The sequence below is a fragment of the Maniola hyperantus genome, chromosome 13 (assembly GCF_902806685.2).
Source record: "Maniola hyperantus chromosome 13, iAphHyp1.2, whole genome shotgun sequence".
NCBI lineage: Eukaryota > Metazoa > Arthropoda > Insecta > Lepidoptera > Nymphalidae > Maniola > Maniola hyperantus.
In genome coordinates, this window is record NC_048548.1 from 12,501,841 (window position 1) to 12,525,825 (window position 23,985).

Below are 23,985 nucleotides of genomic sequence, written 5' to 3' on the forward strand. Positions count from 1 at the left end.
CTCCTAGATGGCGCTTTTCAAGTGGGCGCCTTGACGGCCCGACTTACTAGTCTATTTCCCTTTATACACTGTAGTCTGTGAACTGAACCACAGAGTACTTTTTACATGAACTGATAACAAAATGGCGCCATGCAGTGAACATGTGTTATTGTATCGTTCTGTGGTCAAATCTGTCAACCACTGTCAACTTCTATTTGTGTTCTATTTTGCTATTCGCAGGGAACGGAATTTGTATGGCCGCGCCCGCCGCACAGAGTACCTACATTGAATATACGGCCCGCCGCATCGGCCGCATTATGGCCGTGAACCGTGGTCCTATACACTCTACTGCACTCTGCGCTCTAATGTTACATTGTATCTAATGTCGTAAAGCAAAGGTTTATTTAATTTACCTTCTAACCTACTCGCTAATTGCCTGCAGGCCTTCTGGGAAATAAATATTAATTATTAAAAGGTAAGTGTTATGGTTTTACGCATAAAATGTCTCATTCTTGTTGTGGTGTTTAAGTTATGCATAGTTGTATAGGTAGGTAGCTAATTTATTCCCATTATGTTTATCTTGTAATTTTTAGGGTTCCCTACCTCAAAAGGAAAAACGGAACCCTTATAGGATCACTTTGTTGTCTGTCTGTCCATTTGTCTGTCAAGAAACCTACAGAGTACATCCGGTTGACCTAGAATCATGAAATTTGGTAGGTAGGTGGGTCTTATAGCTGGTATTAGGGAAAAAATCTGAAAACCGTGAATTTGTGGTTACATCACACAAAAAAAATTAAATTGTGGTCATAAACTAATAATTACCTACTATTTTCAATTTTCTTAGTAAAATAACAGCTATATCAAGTGGGGTATCATAATGAAAGGTCTTCACCTGTGCATTCTAAAACAGATTTTTATTTATTTTTATGCATCATAGTTTTTGAATTCTCGTGCAAAATATCGAAAAAATAAGACTGCTGTACGGAACCCTCATTGCCCGAGCCTGACTCGCACTTGGCTGGTTTTTAACTACTAGTTCTTGTACTTGATGTATTCTGTGAATGTTGTTGTACACTAATAAGTAATACTTATTTTGTGATGGATGGTGGATGAAGTCACGGGCATAAGCTAGTTTAATATTATAATCATTGAATGTAGGTAATGAATAAAAATTCTAATTAATATCTCAATAGCTCAACCGGTATAGGAGTGGACTGAAAACCGAAAGGTCGACGGTTCAAACCCCGCCCGTTGCACTATTGTCGTACCTACTCCTAGCACAAGCTTGACGCTTAATTGGAGAGGAAAGGGGAATATTAGTCATTTAAAAAATGGCTAATATTCTTTTAAAAAAAAAAAAAAAAATTACATAAAATCCTATTTAATATCCATATCTTATGAGTATACATTTTAAATTCGAAATTACTAAATTAATAGGTACAATTATTTCTGTTTTTTAGAGTTCCGTACCTCAAAAAAAAAAACGGAACCCTTATAGGATCACTTTGTTGTCTGTCTGTCTGTTTGTCTGTCTGTCAAGAAACCTAGAGGGTACTTGACCTAGAAGCATGGGCAGGTAGGTAGGTCTTATAGCTGGCATTAGGGGAAAAATCTGAAAACCTGAATTTGTGGTTACATTACACAAAAAAAATTTAATTGTAGTCATAAACTAATAATTAGTATTTTCAATTTTCGAAGTAAGATAACTATATCAAGTGGGGTATCATAAATGAAAAGTCTTCACTTGTACATTCTAAAACAAATTTTTGTTTATTTTTATGCATCATAGTTTTTGAATTATCGTGCAAAATGTCGTAAAAATACGACTGTAGCACGGAACCGTCGTTGCGCGAGCCTGACTCGCACTTGGCCGGTTTTTTGCTATTTTAATGTTAGGAGTATGCATTGTATTTCTATGGGAGTATGAAAGCAGGTGAGTAATTAGTATCTCTTAGGCAATAGTTTTTCTCTAGCCAGTACCTAGTGGGTACTAAGGTCGTAGGTAAATAGAGAAAGGAGCAGACAAATATTACTTCAGTAATAGTTTGCTAAAAATATATTTTGGGCTAGGTTTTTGTTTTGTAAAGAATAGAAAAACTGTGAGAAAAACAGTTAAAAAATATAGTGTTCAGTACATACTTATTCTGCTGTGATAGCCTAGTGGTTAGGACGTCTGCCTTCTAATCGGAGGTCGGGGGTTCGATCTCGGGCACACACGTTATAATGAATTAAATATCACTTGCTTTAATGGTGAAGGAAAACATCGTGAGGAAACCTGCATGTCTTGAGAGTTCTCCATAATGTTCTGAAAGGTGTGTGAAGTCTACCAATCCGCACATGGCCACTATGGCCAAGAAATCTTCTCACTCTGAGGGTCTGAGAGGAGACCCGTGCCCTGTAGTGTGCCGGCGTTGGGTTGATCATGATGGTGATGATGATGACATACTTATTAGTTATTACTTAGTAAGATCTGTGATGTTTCAGGTGATAGTGAAATGAGTAATTTATCAGTAGGTACAGTACGCGGCCGAAAGTGATGAACATCGGCCTTTAGAATGACATTTCTCCTTTGTAGAGCGTTGTCTCTGTCACTCATATGACGTTTTGTCGGCCTCAACGACCGAGACGGTGCTCTACAAATTTGCTATCTCCTAAAGATCGATGATAATCACTTTTGGCCGCGCTTGAAATAGTTATCTTACTTCGAAAATTGAAAATCTTAATATTAGTTTATGACCACAATTTAATTTATTTTGTGTGATGTAACCACAAATTCACAATTTTCAGATTTTTTCCCTTATGTCAGCAATAAGACCTACCTACCTGCCAAATTTCATGATTCTAGGTCAACGGGAAGTACCCTGTAGGTTTCTTGCCAGACTGACAGACAACAAAGTGATCCTTATAGGATTTAGGAGGGTTCCGTTTTTACTTTTAAGGTACGGAACCCTAAAAAACTTGTGAAAGTTTTTACAATGGTCTACAGAAATAAACCTGAAAGTTTCTTTTCAGCAACAGCTTCGCAACTTCTTACCGTACAAAAATGAACTTCAAACTTCCTCAAATGAAATGTACAAATTCTCGGAAACTTTGTTGGTTTATTATAAACTTCAGCAATAAAGTCGCAGCCATAAAAGGTCAAACCTTGGTCTAACTTCATTATAAGTACCTCTAGTCCGCGACAGGTTGAGACGGCAATCGGGATTCGGGGTATAAGGCGAGAGGATGGGGGCGGGGGCGAAATGGCATTTCTACCTGTCGCGTACATAGAATTCGAGTAAATATTCGCCCTTTCTACACACCAGCAACGAAATGCGAAGGTGTGTTTGTTTGTTGGTTTGTCATTCATCATTATTACAATCTCAATTGTTGTGATTGGCTGAATTTGTGCGATTCTAGTTGCAACAATGCATTGTAGCCAAATGTGAGCGAGCGTCCGTCAACCAATCCGAGGCTATCAGAGGTGATTGCGATCGTGACATTATTGCTATCATTCTACCGCAATTGAGCAGCTGGAGAGTGACATAGGCTACTTTTTATCGCGGAAGATCAAATAGTTCCCACGGGATTTATAAACTTAAATCCACGCAAACGAAATCATGAGCATCAGCTAATCCATACTATCCATACTCTCCACACTAATATTATAAATGCGAAAGTGTGTCTGTCTGTCTGCTAGCTTTTCACGGCCCATCCGTTCAACCGATTTTGATGAAATTTGGTATAGAGATGATATATGACGACCTCCCTGGCGCAGTGGTGAGCGCTGTGGTCTTAATAGTGGGAGGTCCCGGGTTCGATTCCTGGCAGGGGTTTGGAATTTTATAATTTCTAAATTTCTGGTCTGGTCTGGTGGGAGGCTTCGGCCGTGGCTAGTTACCACCCTACCGGCAAAGCCGTGCCGCAAAGCGATTTAGCGTTCCGGTACGATGCCGTGTAGAAACCAAAGGGGTATGCGTTTAATAAAAACTGCCATACCCCTTCCAGGTTAGCCCGCTATCATCTTAGACTGCATCATCACTTACCACCAGGTGAGATTGCAGTCAAGGGCTAACTTGTATCTGAATAAAAATAAAATAAAAAATATGCATCCGGGGGTGGACATAGAGGCTAATCTTTATCCCGGAAAATCAAACAGTTCCCACGGGATTTAACTAAAAACCTAAATCCACGCAAACGAAATCGCGGCCATCAGCTAGTAAATGAATAAATAAATGATCTCGGTAACACTGATTGAATAATGCTCACGTGTTGAATTTCAAAATAGGTCATAGCTTAGGTAATATGTTTTGCAGCTGCACGTGCAGTAGGTACCTAGTACCTACGCACTTATTCCTAGGGCTAGCATAAATGCATTCAGATACATGTACATATTTGCCTTGATAAAAATAACACGCAAGTAATGTAATCTATTTGAGTGCAGGCGACCGTATCGCTAAAACATCGACCTCTTCCGGGCAATTTTAGGACAGAAGATTCTTTTTAAAAAAGTTATTGAAAAAATCGACTTCCAAAACCACTACAATGTTTGAAGTTGGTTTTTTTAAAGCTTTTTAGGGAAAATAGTCAGCTTGGTACCTAAAATATCAATCCACACGGCTTAGGAGTTCAGTACCTCGCAGCATTAGGATTGAAGAGTTGGGACTTGGAATTCAATAACAAAGCCTATGCTCGGCATTTACAATGATATTATTTGACCAGGAACAGTTTCTGAATCTCTATGGCTTAGGAGTGCTGTACCCTGCATCATCAGGTTTGAGGAGTTCAGACTTGAAGTGTAATCATGAAGCCGTTGCTTGATTTATAAATACGACTGCAGTACGGAACCCTCGGTACGCGAGTCTGAGTTGGCCGGTTTTTAGGGTTAAATGGAAAAACGGAACCCTTATAGGATCACTTTGTTGTCTGTCTGTTTGTCAAGAAACCTACAGGGTACTTCCCGTTGACCTAGAATCATCAAATTTGGCAGGTAGGTAGGTCTTATAGCAGACATTAGGGAAAAAATCTAAAAACCGTCAATTTGTGGTTACATCACACACAAAAAATTAAATTGTGATCATGAACTAATAATTAGTAGTTTCAATTTTCGAATAAAGATAACTATATCAAGTGGGGTATTATATGAAAGGTCTTCACCTATGCATTCTAAAACAGATTTTTATTTATTTTTATTAAAATGTCGAAAAAATACGACTGCAGTACGGAATCCTCGGTGCGCAAGTCTGACTCGCAATTAGCCGATTTTTTTAAATTTTCATTACACAGCGGAGTCTTTAGGGTCTCGTTGGCACCCTTCGGGTACGGAGTACGGAACCGTAGAAAGCATGTACACTGTACAACCTTATTGGAGTTTGCTAACCCGTGTTATGATTCGGACGTGTTTGGCGTACCATGGGGGGACTGGGGGACCATTGTTTCTGACGGCTGCCTGAAACAGTGGGGCTTCGATGTAATCACGTTGCTATGAAATAGCTAGCTTGAATCGATTTGACCCACTTCGGGAATATTCAGCGCAATTGAAATGGGAAATTGTGCAACATAAATATTATTACCTAACTAGAATCTAGATGATTCTCCGCGTGGAATTAAGTTTTTAAAATCACGTTGGAGCTCTTCTCGTTTTTACAGGGTAAACAGTAGTCTGTGTCACTCTCCTCCAGGTCTTTAAAATCCATGTACAGTACGCGGCAGAAAGTAATGTACATTGACTTTTAATAGGTGATAGCTAGAGCGCTGTCCCCGTCGTTGAGATCGACAAAACGTCTTAGTATGAGTGTCAGAGACAGCGCTCTACACGAAATGTCATTCTATAGGCCGATGTACATTACTTTCGGTCGCGTACTGTACTGTAGATGATGCCCGTGTGGATTTGTTTTTAAAAATCACGTGGGAACTCTTCTCGTTTTTCCAGGGTAAAAATTTGTCTGTGTCATTCGCCACGTTTTTAAAATCCATATAATCACTTAACATTATTTGGCTGCTCGTTTGCTCGATATTTTTATTTGAAAAAAATGTTGTAAATCATGTAGATCCGTTGATCAATTGATGCGTGTTTGAAAGACAAAAAAGTGAAAAAAGGCAAGCCAATCCCGCAGTAAATACTGTTGGTTTTCTTTAAAGCAATATGGTTATGGGTATGACGTTAGGTGAAAGAAAACATCGTAAGGAAACCTGTATGTCTAAGAGTTCAGAGTTTTTCATAATGTTCTCAAAGGTGTATGAAGTTCGTTAATCCATAGTTGTCCAGCGTGGTAGACTATGGCCTAAAACCCTCATTCTGAGAAGAGACTGCGAGAAGGCAATGAGTTTAAATGATGTTGGATAATGATGTTCTCATGATCGATTTTAATTTTTGAATGTCTCTTGGAATGGCTGTCCAATTGTGTTGCAGAGTGCAGACTAGCAGAAGACTAAGATGCTCGGCGGCAGTGTGCTGTGGTTCCGTCACGGGTTGCGACTGCACGACAATCCGTCTCTCAACACCGCGCTAGAGGACAAGACCGTCCCCTTCTTCCCCGTGTTTATATTCGATGGAGAAACTGCTGGTAAGGCGTTTCCCATAGAGAGGAACTGTGGTTTCCGTTAAAGATGCTCGGCGGCTGTTTGCTGTGGTTCCGTCACGGGTTGCGACTGCACGACAACCCGCCTTTGCACACCGCTCTAGAGGATAAGAGCATCCCCTTCTTCCCCGTGTTCGATGGAGAAACTGCTGGTAAGGCGTATCCCAGAAAAGGACTGTTATAGTTTCTTCAAACTACAAATTTACACCGTATAAATAGGTAAGTATAATATTATGTCAGAATAAATAAAGCTGTTATTATAGAAAACCACCTCGACTCCACTCCGTAGGTATGCGCCATACTTAATACTTCGCAGGCAATAGTCGTTATTTGTTCGGCAGTTATAGGAGTTGAACGAATTGGCCACGTGACTGCAGGCTGGGAGTTTCTGCACGTGGATTTCAATTGAAAGGGCACGTGACCAAGTGAGGAAAGTTACAGGTCTATCAGCGTAGCACAGTTTAACTTTACTATGGTTATAAATATAATCTTTTTTTAGCGTTTAAACTACCGTGAGTGATTTCCATTAGTCGGGCTAACGTCGACTACACACGTGAGTAAGCCGGGACAGATAGTATTTATAAATAGAATCTTTTTATTCAAATAAACTGTTGGAAGAGCTTTTGAATATTTAAATAAATTTTAATCTACCATACCACAGCTCGAAATTGTAGACGGTATATATACCTAGAACACACAATCCAGTTAGGTAGGTCCAATTTCGAGAAAGAGGTCAGCCGCTGAATCGAACTCCGTTGGGCAGCGTTCAAGGAAGCTTCGAGATGTCTTCTTGTCCAAAATTCCTCAGTGCTTCGAACAGTGCGTGTTGCCAGTGGTGACATATGGATGCGAGACATGGTCGCTAACTACGGGCCTCATAAGAAAGCTCAGAATCACTCAGCGGGCGATGGAGAGAGCTATGCTTGGAGTTCCTCTACGTGATCAAATCAGAAATGAGGAGATCCGTAGGAGAACTAGAGTAACCGACATAGCTCAACGGGTTGCGAAGTTGAAGTGGCAATGGGCTGGGCACAAAGTTCGTAAAACTGATAGACGTTGGGGTCCCAAGGTGCTGGAATGGCGACCTCGCACCATGGAATGTAAGACGCAGTGTTGGAAGACCCCCCACTAGGTGGACGGACGACATCAGACAAGTCGCAGGAAGCTGCTGGATTCAGGCGGTGCAAGACCGTGGCGTGTGAAAGTCCCTACAAGAGACCTATGTCCAGCAGTGGACGTCTATTATTGGATGATGATGATGATGATGATACCACAGCTGGTTCGGAATATTCATCTTACCTACTTCATCCGATTATGAAGACAATATCTAGTATATAACAACAATAATAAAAATTTAAAAATGCCTGCCATATGTAAATTAAAAAAAAAGTATATAATCTTGCACGATGGTACGGAACCCTTCGTGTGCTAGTCCGATTCGCAGTTGACCAGTTTTTTTTTCTCTTTGATTGCGTATGGAACTGCATATTATTGTACCTACCTACTTAATTAATTTTTTTTCTCTGGTAGGTACCAAAGTGGTGGGTTACAGCCGCATGCGCTACCTACTGGAAGCTCTGCAGGATCTGGACAACCAGTTCAAGAAGTACGGCGGCAGACTGCACATGATCAAGGGCAAGCCTGATGTCGTGTTCAGGCGCCTTTGGGAGGAGTTTGGTAAGTAGCGGACCTCTTAATATTTAAAACCAACCTTAAACCAGGATCGTAAAATTTGCTTCGAACAGGACTGTGAACCGATATGGCGTGCCAGAGACGAAAGCGTCAAGAGCCCTTGTCGTGAGATAGGGGTGGGGTGTCGTGAGAACGTCTCCCACACTCTGTGGGACCCTGACGTCATTATAAGCCAATGGGGATATCCCACCATTTACCTGTCAAATGTTTTTGTTCAACCATCAATTGCTCTCATCAGGGATCCATAAAATTTACTTCGAGCAGGACTCTTAGCTGATATGGCGTGCCAGAGACGAAAGCATCATGGGATATCGTGAGAACGTGTCCCACACTCTGACGTGGGACCTTGACGTCATCATACGCGTCAATCAGGATATCTGACTCCTTTTACCTGACAGATGTTTTTGTTCAACCATCAATTTCTCTCACCAGGGATCCGTAAGATTTGCTTCGAGCAGGACTGTGAGCCGATATGGCGTGCCAGAGACGAAAGCGTCAAGAGCCTTTGTCGTGAGATAGGGGTAGCGTGTCGTGAGAACGTTTCCCACACTCTGTGGGACCCTGACGTCATCATACGCGCCAATGGGGGGATCCCACCTCTTACCTATCAGATGTTTTTGGTAAGTCTATGTCCTAATAAGTTTACCATATATTGCAAATAAAACATCATTCTGAGTGACGCTAGAGGTCAACGAACGTTGCGTAATTAAGCCACTCGGACTCAACGCTGCGTCGTAGGTGGGGCATTGACCCGAGTTTTGCACGCTATACATTGCGGGTTTGGAAAATACTGAATCACTAACACTTCAAAATGAGGCAAATATTATTGGTATTGAATTGTGTTTAGATGGTATAACAATGACGCTAAGTTTTTGCTAGCGTTCTGTGTGTATGTCTATCAGGAATAGAGTTAATGTTAACGTTAAAAAATGTCACCACATAACTCTTTCCCGCAAAACTAGCTCAATTACCTTCAACTATCAAATCAATGGTATAAATATTGCTAAAGTCAAAACCGTCCGAGATCTGGGTATTAAAATTGACGCTAAACTATCGATGAACGAACATATGGAAGTCGTGGCGGACAAAGCCTACAAACAATTAGGATTCATTAAACGAGTAACACAAACTTTCAATAATATAGAATGTATAAAAACCCTGTATTTTGCATATGTTCGTAGTATTCTCGAATATGCATGCAACATTTGGTCACCCAATTATATTATACATAGACTCAAAGACTCGAATCAATACAAAAACAATTTCTTAAATACCTGGCTTTCAAAGAATTCAAAAAATTTAACAGTTATAAAGAAGCCTGTACTCATTACAAAATTGACTCCCAGGAACTAAGAAGAAACCAAAGTGACATGCTGCTGCTACAAGCTATATTGACTGGACAAATTGACTGTCCTAGCCTGCTGTCAGCTTTCTCTTTCAATGCTTCCTCCTTTAGGCCACGAATACCTCAGCTATTGTATGTACCGAAATCAAATACAACCTACGCCCAAAATTCCATAATTTTACGCCTGGCGCGAACCTATAATAAAATTTACTCTGACTTCGACCTTTTTCACCTGTCCAAAATGCAATTAAAAAAGGAAATAATTAAACTGCAACGGAAAAATAATAATATGTAACTGATAATAATTATACTAGTATCTATAATAGTACATAAATCCGCATATTATCATAACCCACAAGCACGCACTCACGCATACTCTCTCTCCCACACACAAACACACACCCACACACAAACATACACTCACACATACACACACACATACATATGTTGTGAATCACCTACTAGGTATTTTTACTAGTTAATTGACTTTTATATTTTCATATTATTATCTTATTGTAAAGCTTGTTTAAATTATCAAACGTACTGTTATAAATTTATAATTAATATCTATTTAAGTAATCTGTAAAAAATTGTAATCCTATTTGGCCTTATTTTCAGTCTGTTATTATGTAAAATTATATTGTATATATCGCTGTTGATTGCAAAAAACGAATAAAATAAAATAAAATAAAATCACGCGAGCGAAATCACGCACAAAAACTAAGTAGTGGTATATCATAAAGGTTTGTGCTCTTTTCCAGCATACCGTGGCGATCATAGGCAATCCACCGCGGCCGGTGGATGACGTGGATTTAAGAGGAGTCAACTTTGTGTCCCTTCCCGACAGCTTCTACAAGGAGTTTACAGTCTTTGACAAGGTACTTACGAATTGTTTATGAAACGGTTTTAATAAAGGAGGATTTTCAATTTAGTTTTTTTTACTTACTTGGCGTCTTGGCGTTTTTCATTAAATGTATAAGCTCGATACAGTGCTAATTAATTTTTTTTCGTTACATAGCAACGACAAAATAATGAAAAAGATGTTCTTGAGTTTCGTGTAGGTGGGTTATCTTCTCTATATATACAAAACGAATTGCTGAATGTGTTGCTGATCGCAAATCTCAAGAACAGCTGAACCGATTTCGCTAACTCTTTTTTCATAATATTCCTTGAAGTACGGGGATGGTTCTTACGGAGAGAAAAATTTAAAAAAATCCTGCAAAAGAATCGACTGTTAGGCGGTACGAAGTTCGCCGGGCAGCTTGTCATCAATACTTATAATAAAACTGTAACAGGTCAAATTCTGTACATTGAAGATATTTTGAAAATTTTTTTTCGAGGGCACTCTATAATCGATACTGAACACAAAACTGTAATTTTTTTCATTTTTGTCTGTCTGTCTGTCTATCTGTCTGTCTGTCTGTCTGTCTGTCTGTATCACGGCCGCGCATCACGCTGAAACTACTGAATGGATTCCAATGAAACTTGGTACGATTTGAGGTCATACTATGAGGAAGAATATAGGATACTTTTTATCCCGAAATTCAGCATGGTTCCCGTAGGAGAGGGGATGAAAGTTAAAATGTATACTGAGTTGTAATTCATTAACGCGTAGTCCGATTTCATTCATTCTTTTTTTGTTAGAAAGGGGATATTTTAAAAATTATTCCGTAAATATTTCAAGGTAATCGGTTTTTAACCGACTGTCAAAAAGGAGGTGGTTCTTTTTTCTACATCGATTTTTTCGAGGTTTCTGGACCGATTTGCAATTTTTTTTTTAAATCAACAAAAAAAGTTTTCGTGGAGGTCACATAAAGAATTCTGGATTCAACTCCTTAATCCTGATGCTGCAGGGTTACTGCCCGCCTGAGTTATCAAGATTCAGGAAGTGTTCATAGTGAATTCATATTGTAGGTACCAAGCAACGACTTTATTCTCAGACTTCAAGTCTCAACTCCTCAACCCTGATGATGTAGGGTACAGCACTCCTAAACTATAATGTTTCAGGAACTGCGGATGATGCAAAATAATTTTAGGTACCAAGCATAGGCTACATCATTGAACTTCGGATCCTAACTCCTCAATCCTGATGCTGCAAAGTACTGAAGTCCTAAATCGTGGGGATTTTAAAAAAAATTAAAAAATTTGGATCGACTGTTAGGCGGAACGAAGTTCGCAGGGTCAGCTAGTTTTTAATAAAACTAAAGCTGAAAGTTTATTGTAAAATGATTGATTGAGACCTTCGCTCATCTTACCTATTTCATTTTCCGCCTTGCTCACTCCGCTTAGCCTGCTGGCAATGGAAGGCAAAAATCAGTTTTGGGTGAAACTATTTCTCAGTTGTAGGCAAAGGCTCTCTGCTCGGGGCTCCGTTCCGCTCAACCATTTCTCGCTCATTACCCTTTCGTTGTAAGGCAGGCATATCTCAGAACAAAACAGAGTTTTTATTTTGCTTTTGGCAGGCTCCAAAACCAGAAGACTTGGGAATATTTTTGGAAAATGAGGATATTCGGATGATACGCTGGGTGGGCGGAGAAACTGAAGCGTTGGTTCAGATGCAGAGTCGCCTCGCTGTGGAGTATGAGACGTTCTGCAGGTAAAGTACTTACTCGTATATTGTTACCTGTAGGGCGATTGTCTAAAACCTGCAGTAATCATTATTACAATCTCAATTGTTCTGATTGGCTGAATTTGTGCGATTCTTGTTGCAACAATGCATTGTAGCCAATAGCGAGCGAGCGAGCGGTTGTTTGACAGCTACAATGTCACGATCGCAATCATTTCTGATTGGTTAATGCTCGCTCACTATTGGCCACAATGCATTGTTGTAACAAGAATTGCACAAATTCAGCCAATCAGAACAATTGAGATTGTAATAATGATTGATGCAGGTTTTAGACAATCGCCCTACAGGTGTCTGAGATTGACAGTGCAGTACGCAGTGGTAAACACTGTGGTCTTATTAGTGGTTATTAAGTTTGAGGGGCATTTGCGGGTCGCATATAACACCGTGGCATTGTAATTTATGGCATACGGAAAATGAATGATACAAAGTCAAATAATACAGGAGTGATATACATTTTTTCTTAAAAGAAAATCCAGAAAAATTATGAAAAGATTTACGAGAAAAAAGAAAGGTTGACATTGTGTAAAAAATGGAGTTTAGATTTTGCGGAGGTCAAGATTCACAAAGGATTTTTGCGTCAATAACAAACCTACAAATTACTGCAAACTAAATTACTACAAAACTATCCATAGACTAAAACTGAAGATTCACCTTGAAACACGGGCGAAACTTTGCAATTTGTTTTTTATTTGTTTTTGTCAGGGGTTCTTACCTACCAACGCATGGCAACCCGGATCTTTTGAGCCGGCCAATATCGTTGAGCCCTGCGCTTCGTTTCGGCTGCTTGTCTGTGCGCCGGTAAGTTTTATATCCATATTATCCATACTAATATTATGAATGCGAAAGTGTCTGCTAGCTTTCAACAGTTCAACCGATTTTGATGAATTTTATACAGTTATCACTTACATCCCAGAGAAGGACTTAGGGGCTGTCTCCACGAGCGAGAGTATCGCGACGAGTCCGCGCTTCTATCGTCGGGTAATCTCCACGAACGAGCGATTATTCCGCCACCATATCGTCACGACTCGTGACGGAATCACAGCGTGTCCGCGACGACTCGTAACGGAATCGCCGCATTTTCGATGCGTTGTGCTTTTGTTGAAAGAGTTCAGTTAGGTGCCAGACAAGAGCGAAATAAGTAGTGTCTCAGTTAATAAAATAATTCTTAATTATGGATGTAGTGGCGTTTGAGAGCGCGCCCGCCGCGCGCTCGCTGCGAGAGCGCCACGTTCTGCGGCGAGCGCGCCACCAGTAGCGACGATACCGCGGCGATAGGACGACGTTACGCGCGCACATTGCCACTCGTCGCATCGCCGCGATATCATCGCCGTGTGGAGACACGTTCTTAGAGAGTATATAGAAATACGTGGCACGACGATAATATCGTCGCGATACTCTCGCTCGTGGAGACAGCCCCTTAGGCTAATTTTTATCCCGGAAAATTAAAGAGTTTCCACGGGATTTTCAAAAACCTAGATCCACGCCGACGAAGTCGCGGGCATAATCTACTTTTAAATAAATTTATTTGACCATCGTTGCACATAGATGGGTAAAGCAAACCCGGAGAACAAAGAAATCCAGAAGCACTTTGCTTGATTCTTGGACGCTTTTTTTGGTTGATTCTGGCTATTTTTCGTCTGTGGAGGAGGAAAATGCTCAAGGATATCTCAGTGTTTCAGGCTTCATTTGGGATGCTGCCCAACGGCCTATGGATTAAAAATCTTCTCCCCTCCTTAGTATCTCCTTCTATATCTTTCTGGTAACACCTTTGCATCTGACTTATGCAGTCCAAAGTGACCTGTGGTCAACTTTAACCACATGATGTGCAGCTATATAGATATATATATATGTATATAATATATATATATATCTATATATTTTATGTGTGTTAACGCATATGATGCAGGACATTATGCTGAGCTGTACACCCATTTGGGGTGGTGTCACAGATGAAAATGTTACATTTGTACTTTGTTTTTATCTGTGACACCAACAACAAATAAATGATTTGATGATTTTGATTAAGCGAACCCATTTTCAGGAATGAGGCTGAAAATATTTAGTTTTTGCTGTGTTAAATATTTTGTTTCAATTATTTTTAGGTTCTACTGGTGCCTTCAGGACTTGTTCCAACAGGTCCATCAAGGACGTCTGGCCTCCGGTCAATTTATTACTGGTAAGTTTGTATTACTGGTGCTTAACGACCGGACATTACCTCATGAACCACCTCAATTGAACCGTAGATCTAATGACGATACGTAATGAGTGGAGCCTAGTTAAGACGGCGGCAGTCGTGGGTGCCCGGGCACGTTTTTGGCCGAACATATCTCATGCCCCTTGGATACGTCGCGTCGGTCAGAAGTATGATTTTTAAAAATAAGTCATTGATTAATTGTACGCAGGCCAGCTGATCTGGCGCGAGTACTTCTACACGATGAGCGTGAACAACCCTCAGTACGCGCAGATGGCGGGCAACCCCATCTGCCTCAACATTCCGTGGAAGGAGCCAGAGGGCGATGAGTTGCAAAGGTACGTCACTGTTGGTACTGGTACGTCACTGTTGGTACTGGTACGTCACTGTTGGTACTGGTACGTCACTGTTGATACTGGTACGTTACTGTTGGTACTGGTACGTTACTGTTGATACTGGTACGTCACTGTTGATACTGGTACGTTACTGTTGGTACTGGTACGTTACTGTTGATACTGGTACGTTACTGTTGGTACTAGTACGTTACTGTTGGTACTGATACGTTACTGTTGGTACTGGTACGTCACTGTTGGTACTGGTACGTCACTGTTGGTACTGGTACGTCACTGTTGGTACTGGTACGTCACTGTTGGTACTGGTACGTCACTGTTGATACTGGTACGTTACTGTTGGTATTGGTACGTTACTGTTGATACTGGTACGTTACTGTTGATACTGGTACGTTACTGTTGGTACTGGTACGTTACTGTTGGTACTGGTACGTTACTCTTGGTACTGGTACGTTACTAGCCCGTACTACGCGCTGATAACGTAACATCATAAAGGTGGTCTTATCACTTAAAACAATCTCTTCTAGACAATCTGATGTACGATAGGTAATAACTCATAATAAATCTAGATAGGATTCAGCACATTTTAGGGTTCCGTACCCCAAAAATGAATAGCAGGCATGAGAGGAAAAATCTAAAAACCTTGAATTTGTGGTTACATCACAAGAAAAAAAATTAAAATGTGTTCATGAACAAATATTGCTATTTTCAAAATTTTTGAAAAGTATACCAAGTGGGGTATCAATGATACCCCACTTGGTATACTTTTCACAAAGTACTTTACTTGTACTCGTACATTCTAAAACAGATTTTTCTGTATTTTTAGGCATAATAGTTTTTGATTTATTGTGCAAAATGTCGATAAAATACGACTAGTACGGAACCTTCAGTGCGCGAGTCTGACTCGCACTTGGCCGGTTTTTTCTATTGAAAAAGATCAGATGCGACGCTACATTTTTTTTTCGTTTCACCCGCAGATGGAAGGAAGGTCGTACGGGGTTCCCGTTCATAGATGCCGCGATGCGTCAACTGCGCACGGAGGGCTGGCTGCACCACGCCGTGCGCAACACCGTCGCGTCGTTCCTCACGCGCGGCACGCTGTGGCTGTCCTGGGAACACGGCCTGCAACACTTCCTCAAGTACTTGCTTGACGCTGATTGGTGAGTGAACAGACGGGGTTCCCGTTCATAGATGCGGCGATGCGTCAACTGCGCACGGAGGGCTGGCTGCACCACGCCGTGCGCAACACCGTCGCGTCGTTCCTCACGCGCGGCACGCTGTGGCTGTCCTGGGAACACGGCCTGCAACACTTCCTCAAGTACTTGCTTGACGCTGATTGGTGAGTGAACAGACGGGGTTCCCGTTCATAGATGCGGCGATGCGTCAACTGCGCACGGAGGGCTGGCTGCACCACGCCGTGCGCAACACCGTCGCGTCGTTCCTCACGCGCGGCACGCTGTGGCTGTCCTGGGAACACGGCCTGCAACACTTCCTCAAGTACTTGCTTGACGCTGATTGGTGAGTGAACAGACGGGGTTCCCGTTCATAGATGCCGCGATGCGTCAACTGCGCACGGAGGGCTGGCTGCACCACGCCGTGCGCAACACCGTCGCGTCGTTCCTCACGCGCGGCACGCTGTGGCTGTCCTGGGAACACGGCCTGCAACACTTCCTCAAGTACTTGCTTGACGCTGATTGGTGAGTGAACAGACGGGGTTCCCGTTCATAGATGCCGCGATGCGTCAACTGCGCACGGAGGGCTGGCTGCACCACGCCGTGCGCAACACCGTCGCGTCGTTCCTCACGCGCGGCACGCTGTGGCTGTCCTGGGAACACGGCCTGCAACACTTCCTCAAGTACTTGCTTGACGCTGATTGGTGAGTGAACAGACGGGGTTCCCGTTCATAGATGCGGCGATGCGTCAACTGCGCACGGAGGGCTGGCTGCACCACGCCGTGCGCAACACCGTCGCGTCGTTCCTCACGCGCGGCACGCTGTGGCTGTCCTGGGAACACGGCCTGCAACACTTCCTCAAGTACTTGCTTGACGCTGATTGGTGAGTGAACAGACGGGGTTCCCGTTCATAGATGCCGCGATGCGTCAACTGCGCACGGAGGGCTGGCTGCACCACGCCGTGCGCAACACCGTCGCGTCGTTCCTCACGCGCGGCACGCTGTGGCTGTCCTGGGAACACGGCCTGCAACACTTCCTCAAGTACTTGCTTGACGCTGATTGGTGAGTGAACAGACGGGGTTCCCGTTCATAGATGCCGCGATGCGTCAACTGCGCACGGAGGGCTGGCTGCACCACGCCGTGCGCAACACCGTCGCGTCGTTCCTCACGCGCGGCACGCTGTGGCTGTCCTGGGAACACGGCCTGCAACACTTCCTCAAGTACTTGCTTGACGCTGATTGGTGAGTGAACAGACGGGGTTCCCGTTCATAGATGCGGCGATGCGTCAACTGCGCACGGAGGGCTGGCTGCACCACGCCGTGCGCAACACCGTCGCGTCGTTCCTCACGCGCGGCACGCTGTGGCTGTCCTGGGAACACGGCCTGCAACACTTCCTCAAGTACTTGCTTGACGCTGATTGGTGAGTGAACAGACGGGGTTCCCGTTCATAGATGCCGCGATGCGTCAACTGCGCACGGAGGGCTGGCTGCACCACGCCGTGCGCAACACCGTCGCGTCGTTCCTCACGCGCGGCACGCTGTGGCTGTCCTGGGAACACGGCCTGCAACACTTCCTCAAGTACTTGCTTGACGCTGATTGGTGAGTGAACAGTTGAGTCCTTTTAAACTAAACAGGGCTGGTCATTGCTGTTTCGACCGAGACTTGTGCTGTACTTTTGTCTCATTTGCGAAAAAACAAGAAATTAATTTAAGAAAAGTTTCATTGGCGTCCACCCTGAAACCGTTTTTCTCAAAACAAAATTTAGAGTACTAGTACAATATACAGCTGGCAGGAAATGGTGTACATCGACCTTTGGAAAGAGGCTTCAGCTTCGTAGAGCGTTGACTCTGGCACTCCCCCCCACCTATGTGGCCCCCGATCGAACATCTTATCCATCCTACTACTTGCAGCTATCCTCAGGAACCGTTTCGGTTAAAAGGAAGATCTATCAAAGGTCATACATTGCTCCCCAGGTCAGTCTGCGCCGGCAACTGGATGTGGGTGTCCTCGAGCGCGTTCGAGGCGCTGCTGGACTCGGGCGAGTGCGCGTGTCCGGTGCGCCTCGGCCGCCGCCTCGAGCCCTCGGGTCACTACGTGCGCCGCTACGTGCCCGAGCTGGCCAAGATGCCAGTCGAATACATGTGAGTATTGAGCTACGGTTGATGACTCAGTGTGCGTGGGCTGTGAGTGTGGGTGTCGACTATCGTCATGTGGGTGTCACGTGGGTGCAGGTGTTATATGGGTGCGGGTGTCATGTGAGCGTGGGTGTCACGTGGGTATTATTATGTACACCCACACAAATGGTGACACCCACGCCCATAATTATGGTGACACTGTGATTTGGGTGTGAGTGTCGTCCTGTGAACGTAGACGTAGTAATATAATATGAGTGTGGGTGCAGTGATGTGGGTGTGGGTGAGATGCTGTCAAGTTCAGTCAAAGTGGTTAATTATCTTGGATGCAATTTCTGAACTAAACTAAAATGACAAATCTAATCAATATATTGCTATTTCTTTCATAATGCTTGCTGTGGAAAAGATTAGCACTATATTTACCTGTCATTGTCTTCAGTCCCGCAGGGGTGGTTACATAAAACGTTGCAGTAGCGACAGCAACGCGACAGCAGTAGCAATGCGACAGGTCATTTGCTGTCTCTCTTCTTCTTCTTATTTTGCTTTGTTGCTATTGTCTGTCTAGCCGCTGTTATGTGTTACGTGTGACAGCAATGATCGCGAGATTTGCGCCTGTCGCATGCCTGTCGTGAGATACGTCATCACCCCGCGGATTCGATGTAGTTATTTCGCTTCGCAGCTACGAGCCGTGGAGAGCGCCACTGGACGTGCAGCAGAAGGCGGACTGCGTCATCGGCCGCGACTACCCCGCGCCGGTGGTCGACCACCGCGCCGCCGCGCATCGCAACCGCAGCGCCATGCAGGTTAGTAGCATTGTCATCTCATCATGATCATCATCATCGCATTAGAACTGTGCAGGGGCTCTATTCCCGCCATACTGGAGAGCACCGCAAGCCGGAAAGTATTCTTGGAATTTTGCTAGAAAATAGCGAGAACGGCCATTGAAAGGAACAGAGCCAAATAAAAAGGCCCAATGTTGTTTAGTATTGTTGAATACATAAATTAACATGGACGAGAATTAAATGGCTCTGTTCCTTTCGATATAGAAAAAACTCGATGCCATACAAAGTGTATATATATAATAAGACAAAAATTGTAAATAAGATTGTACTAAAGACTAAAATAAAATAAAAGACAAAAAATAATAAAAACCCCTCAAATAGCCTAGCATAGGAGGGGAACCAACCCGTCGTATGAAAGAGGATGTATGAAAGAAAGAAATGGTATGAAGAATGAAAGTGCGAGAAGCAAAGATGCGAGAACTGGCATGAAAGATTCAAACTTTAGCAAACAAAGTCTCTAATTACGTTAGAGGTACCTAGCCTTAATAAAAAAAATAAAAAAAATCATCATCATCATCATCAGCCTGTGGACGTCCACTGTTGGACATAGGCCTTCCCTAAAGAGCGCCACCATACCCGGTCCTCAGCCTTCCTCATCCAGCCACTTCCCGCCAGCCTCTTTATATCGTCGGTCCATCGTGCTGGAGGGCGTCCCACACTACGCTTGCTTAAACGCGGTCTCCACTCAAGGACTTTCCGGCTCCAACGGCCATCGCCTCTACGACAGGCATGACCTGCCCACTGCCACTTCAGCTTGCTAATAGTTTGGGCTATGTCAGTGACCATGGTTCTCCTGCGGATCTCCTCATTTCGGATCTTGTCCCTCAAGGAAACTCCTAACATAGCCCTCTCCATAGCTCGCTGAGCGACTTTGAGTTTGTGGACAAGGCCGTTTGTTAGTGTCCACGTTTCAGCACCATAGGTGAGGAGGACTCATCATGATCAACCTTGGACGAATTGACGGCGGCACGCGAAACATCGTTAACGTTCGCCTTTAGTTTACCCCTCTTGCCATGTACAGGGACTTTTTTAAAATATGTAATATAAAATGGTTTGTATGAATGTTAGTATGAATGTTTTATATGAAAGATTAACTAACACCTAATAAGTACCCATTTGTTTTTTTTGGTCTAATCCATACTATAATATTATAAATGCGAAAGTGTGTCTGTCTGTTTGTCTGATAGCTTTTCACGGCTCAACCGTTCAACCTAAAGGTATAGGAATTACGTTACGTCTGAAACGTCCTTGCGTATCGTAGCCCGCAGTCTTCTGGACGCCGCGTCTCGAGCAGCGACCCATTGAAAAGGATTGCCAGACGTGTTCGAAACGAATGAAATGGATTTATTTATTTCATAGAGGACAGCATCTGCCACTTATGATATTAAAAGTCTACCACCGCCGGTTCGGAAGGTAGATTCTACTGACAGAGTCCAGTCGGGCATACACCGACAAACACGTGAGTCAAGGTGACGCAGTACGCTCGACCTAACCTGTTTGCTTTTCACTTGACATTGTATGAGAAAGGTAAGATGCACGATGATTTTCACTGAAATCAAGGGTTTAGGAAAAGTATTTTTGAGAAAAAAATACTAAATGTATGTTTGCAAAATAAAGATATTTCAACTAATGAATAAATAAACTATGTCTAATGTTAAATTGTTTTAGAATTTTCATTCCCCCTAAGCTTATTTAATTACGCCCAAAGTTGTCATAAATTTAGTGTTAAAATAGGAATCTTTTGAGGCTCGTAACTTTAAAATCAATATTTTTTTCAATGTTTAATATATCAATAAACCTAGATAATGGCAAGACAAACCGATATAATACTTAGTTTTGAGCATACAATATCAAATAATGTAGTAATTACCCTCCTACGTTTGTATGAAGAAAGCACCGAACTGCGCCCACTTAAGCAGTTTATTTTTTATTTTTTTTATTTTTTTTATTTAAAAAGAATACTAGCCATATTAAATGACTAATTCCCCTTTCCTCTCCAATTAAGCGTCAGGCTTGTGCTAGGAGTAGGTACGACAATAGTGCAACGGGCGGGATTTGAACCGTCGACCTTTCGGTTTTCAGTCCACTCCTATACCGGTTGAGCTATTGAGGCTCTAAACTGAAGTTATACTTATGTGCCTTTTATTTGTGTTCAGGAGTTACGTCGCGTGCTGGAGAAGGCGCCGCCGCATTGCTGCCCGTCGTCCGAGGACGAGATCCGTCAGTTCATGTGGCTGGGCGACGAGAGCCAAATGGAATTCAACACTGCCTCCTAAGCTGATGACGACCGGCGGGGTGATTACAGTCCCTTCACTAGAATAGAATAGAATAGAATGTTTTTTTATTCATGTAAACTTTTTACAAGTATTTATGAATAGTCAGGTAGTTTTAATTTACCACTGGTTCGGAATGCCGTTCCTATCGAGCAAGTAACTCGGCGGTTGCTCTTTTTAATTTTTCAATTTACAATATTATTATACCGTACTATACAAGGCATTGCAGCCCCGTGCATTGCTGGAGCTATTCAAATCCAAGCTTTTTTATCGTTTACATAGTCTGCGACTGTATAATATGCTTTTTTTAGGAGCATACTTTTAACACATTTTTTAAACTTGTGTAAAGGCAAAGGCAACTATAACTTGTCCCCTGCCGTCAATGTTGGCACCATTGCTTTGTTTGCTTTATTCCTTAGAGCTTAGGGTTTATTATTGTGTGATTTACAATGGTGCCAAATATAACGTCACAGGTAAATTAACTGTGAACGGACTGTACGCATCTCGCGACAGACTTGCGACAAGCGTAAATCTCGCGATCATTCTCCATTCATCAATCTCCCGTAATCGCGCAGCTGTAGTCCCGTCGTATATAGTTCGCGACAGGTCGAGATGGCTATCAGTGTATGAGGCTGGAGGACGCCCCCGCACACCCGCACGTCACCCACGCTCGCCCGTACTTAGCGCAGGGCCGTACAGGGCGTCCCTACCCCGATTGCCATCTCGATCTGTCGCCTACTAAAGGTGACTTCTCTTACACTGGAACTCAGGGAGGACGATTCAATGACAAAGTCAAATGTTTTATTCAAAATAGGTAATAAATAACACTTTTTGATGGTCGGTTGTTGCATTTGTGCATTTGTAAGGTAATGATATAGTGGTGATAATTTTTACGCGAACTTAAAAATAAAGCTGCGAGAGTTATAAACGCGCCCAGATCTGAGAAGAACCCACACAGACGACATTATCACACATACTGTTTGAATCATCCTCTAAAGAAGCCCCAATCTTGACTGAATTCCAATGTTAATGTCTGGTAAAAATGATACCATAGCTTAGTAACATATGAGTATATTATGTTTAGAATTTTAAGATCTGAATGTGTTGATGTTATTATTAACTAGCTGATGCCCACGACTTCGTCTGCGTGGAGTTAGGTTTTTAAAAATCCCGTGGGAGCGTATTTCCGGGATAAAAAGTAGCCTTTGTCACTTTCCAGGTCTTTATCTATACCTATGCAAAAAATCACGTCAATCCGTTGCACCATTGCGACGTGATTGAAGGACAAACCAACAAACAAACACACTTTCGCATTTATAATAAGGGTACTGATTGTTGCCAGTATTAGTGCATTTAGTACAATGTTGTGAGTCATACGTACTATGCATTCCAATTGAGAAAAACATCGATTTGCGTAACTCCAAACTTGGTTCCGCAACAAAAAAATTCACTCATAGAAAGGCAACAAAATTGAATCGGTCATTTCAAAAACCACATTATTCAACCTAATTTCTCAAAAATACTTTTATTTGTGCAAACGCTCCTTTAAAGGTAAGAGCATATTCTGAGTGAAAACCATGTATGTCAGGACATTCCTTCCTCTTCAAACAAGTCCCTTAGGGCCATAACCCAAGATTTGCTGGCCGTAGTCGGTGAAATTCCGGCAATATCATCTTCACAGGTTTATATAAAAATCTTTACTTGAAAGTGTCCAGTTTAAGAAATTAGTCAAAATAATGAGTTTGACTCACAAATTAGTCATTATTGTGAAGATGATATTGCCAGGGGCGAAATTTGAATGCCATAAGCCTACTTTGTCGTATTAGTTTACAAATTGCGAAAAACCAAATTAAATTTGAATTTCGCGGGCAGACCCGTGTCTTGGGCCTTTAAAGACAGTCGCACAAGCCCTGCGCCCCACCCGGGTAAGGAGGCCATGCCACGAGGCCCGTACCCCCGCTTGGCCGTTCCGGCCAATGCCAAACAAAGAAGACCCGCACTACTATTCATTTACTTGTCCAAAATTCAACAATTTAACTTCTTGACTATAGCAGGGCAAGTTTGGTATTTCCTTTCTTGCGCTGCTCTGGGTGCTCTTCTAAGTTGAAATGCATAGTTATTTTATACTTGGCTTACCTACTTTTAATTTAAATTCCTTTGTTGGCAGTGCTTTTGTAGTTCTCTGTCGAAAATATTTCTTGCCAAAGTTAATATAAAAATTGAGATAAATAGATTTATGTACTGAAATTATTGATAATGACGGTTTATTGTTTCATTTTGTTGAACTATGAAAGATTTTATTTAGTTCTTCATTTATGGAGTAACTTTAAGTTTTATACTTTTAAGTACTGTTTTTTTTTATTGGAAGAAATGAAGGGATCACTTATTGACTTTGTGGTCATTTATTAATTATTATACTTATTTAATAAAATTTACTTTTATTTTTATACTAACTACTACTACTATTATAATGCTATAACCCTTCTCACTCTGAGAGGAGGCCCGTGCTCTGTAGTGAGCCGGCGATGGGTTGATCACGATGATGATGATGATTATTTTTATACAATTTGAATCTCTTCTATAGTACAAAAACAGGGTACCTATTTATAAACACAAAGTTTCCATACAAATTTATTTTTACGATTTTGTTAACTTTTACAAATGAAAAAGAATTCATTATATATATATGAATGGAATATACTTTATTATAATAAGGACATTATTATTAGTATCGGTGTGATGTATAATTAAATAAAGATACTAAATAACTAAATTACTGTTTTATTATTTCTTCAACCTCATTAATTAAAACCACCACGTACC

General features: G+C 42.2%; 1 protein-coding gene across 1 annotated transcript; it reads left to right on the forward strand.

Annotated features, from left to right (window-relative positions):
- The first annotated feature begins 237 nt into the window (after nt 1–237).
- Nucleotides 238–23,935, forward strand: cry (circadian regulator cryptochrome). Its single transcript, XM_069502630.1, has 13 exons — nt 238–454; nt 6,371–6,524; nt 8,070–8,216; nt 8,664–8,851; nt 10,338–10,454; nt 12,039–12,172; nt 12,905–13,000; nt 14,305–14,378; nt 14,605–14,731; nt 15,721–15,903; nt 17,889–18,056; nt 18,727–18,850; nt 21,046–23,935. Exons 2-13 carry the CDS (start codon nt 6,395–6,397, stop codon nt 21,163–21,165), a joined length of 1,608 nt encoding a protein of 535 aa, XP_069358731.1. The 5' UTR covers nt 238–454; nt 6,371–6,394; the 3' UTR covers nt 21,166–23,935.
- Nucleotides 23,936–23,985: the final 50 nt, after the last annotated feature.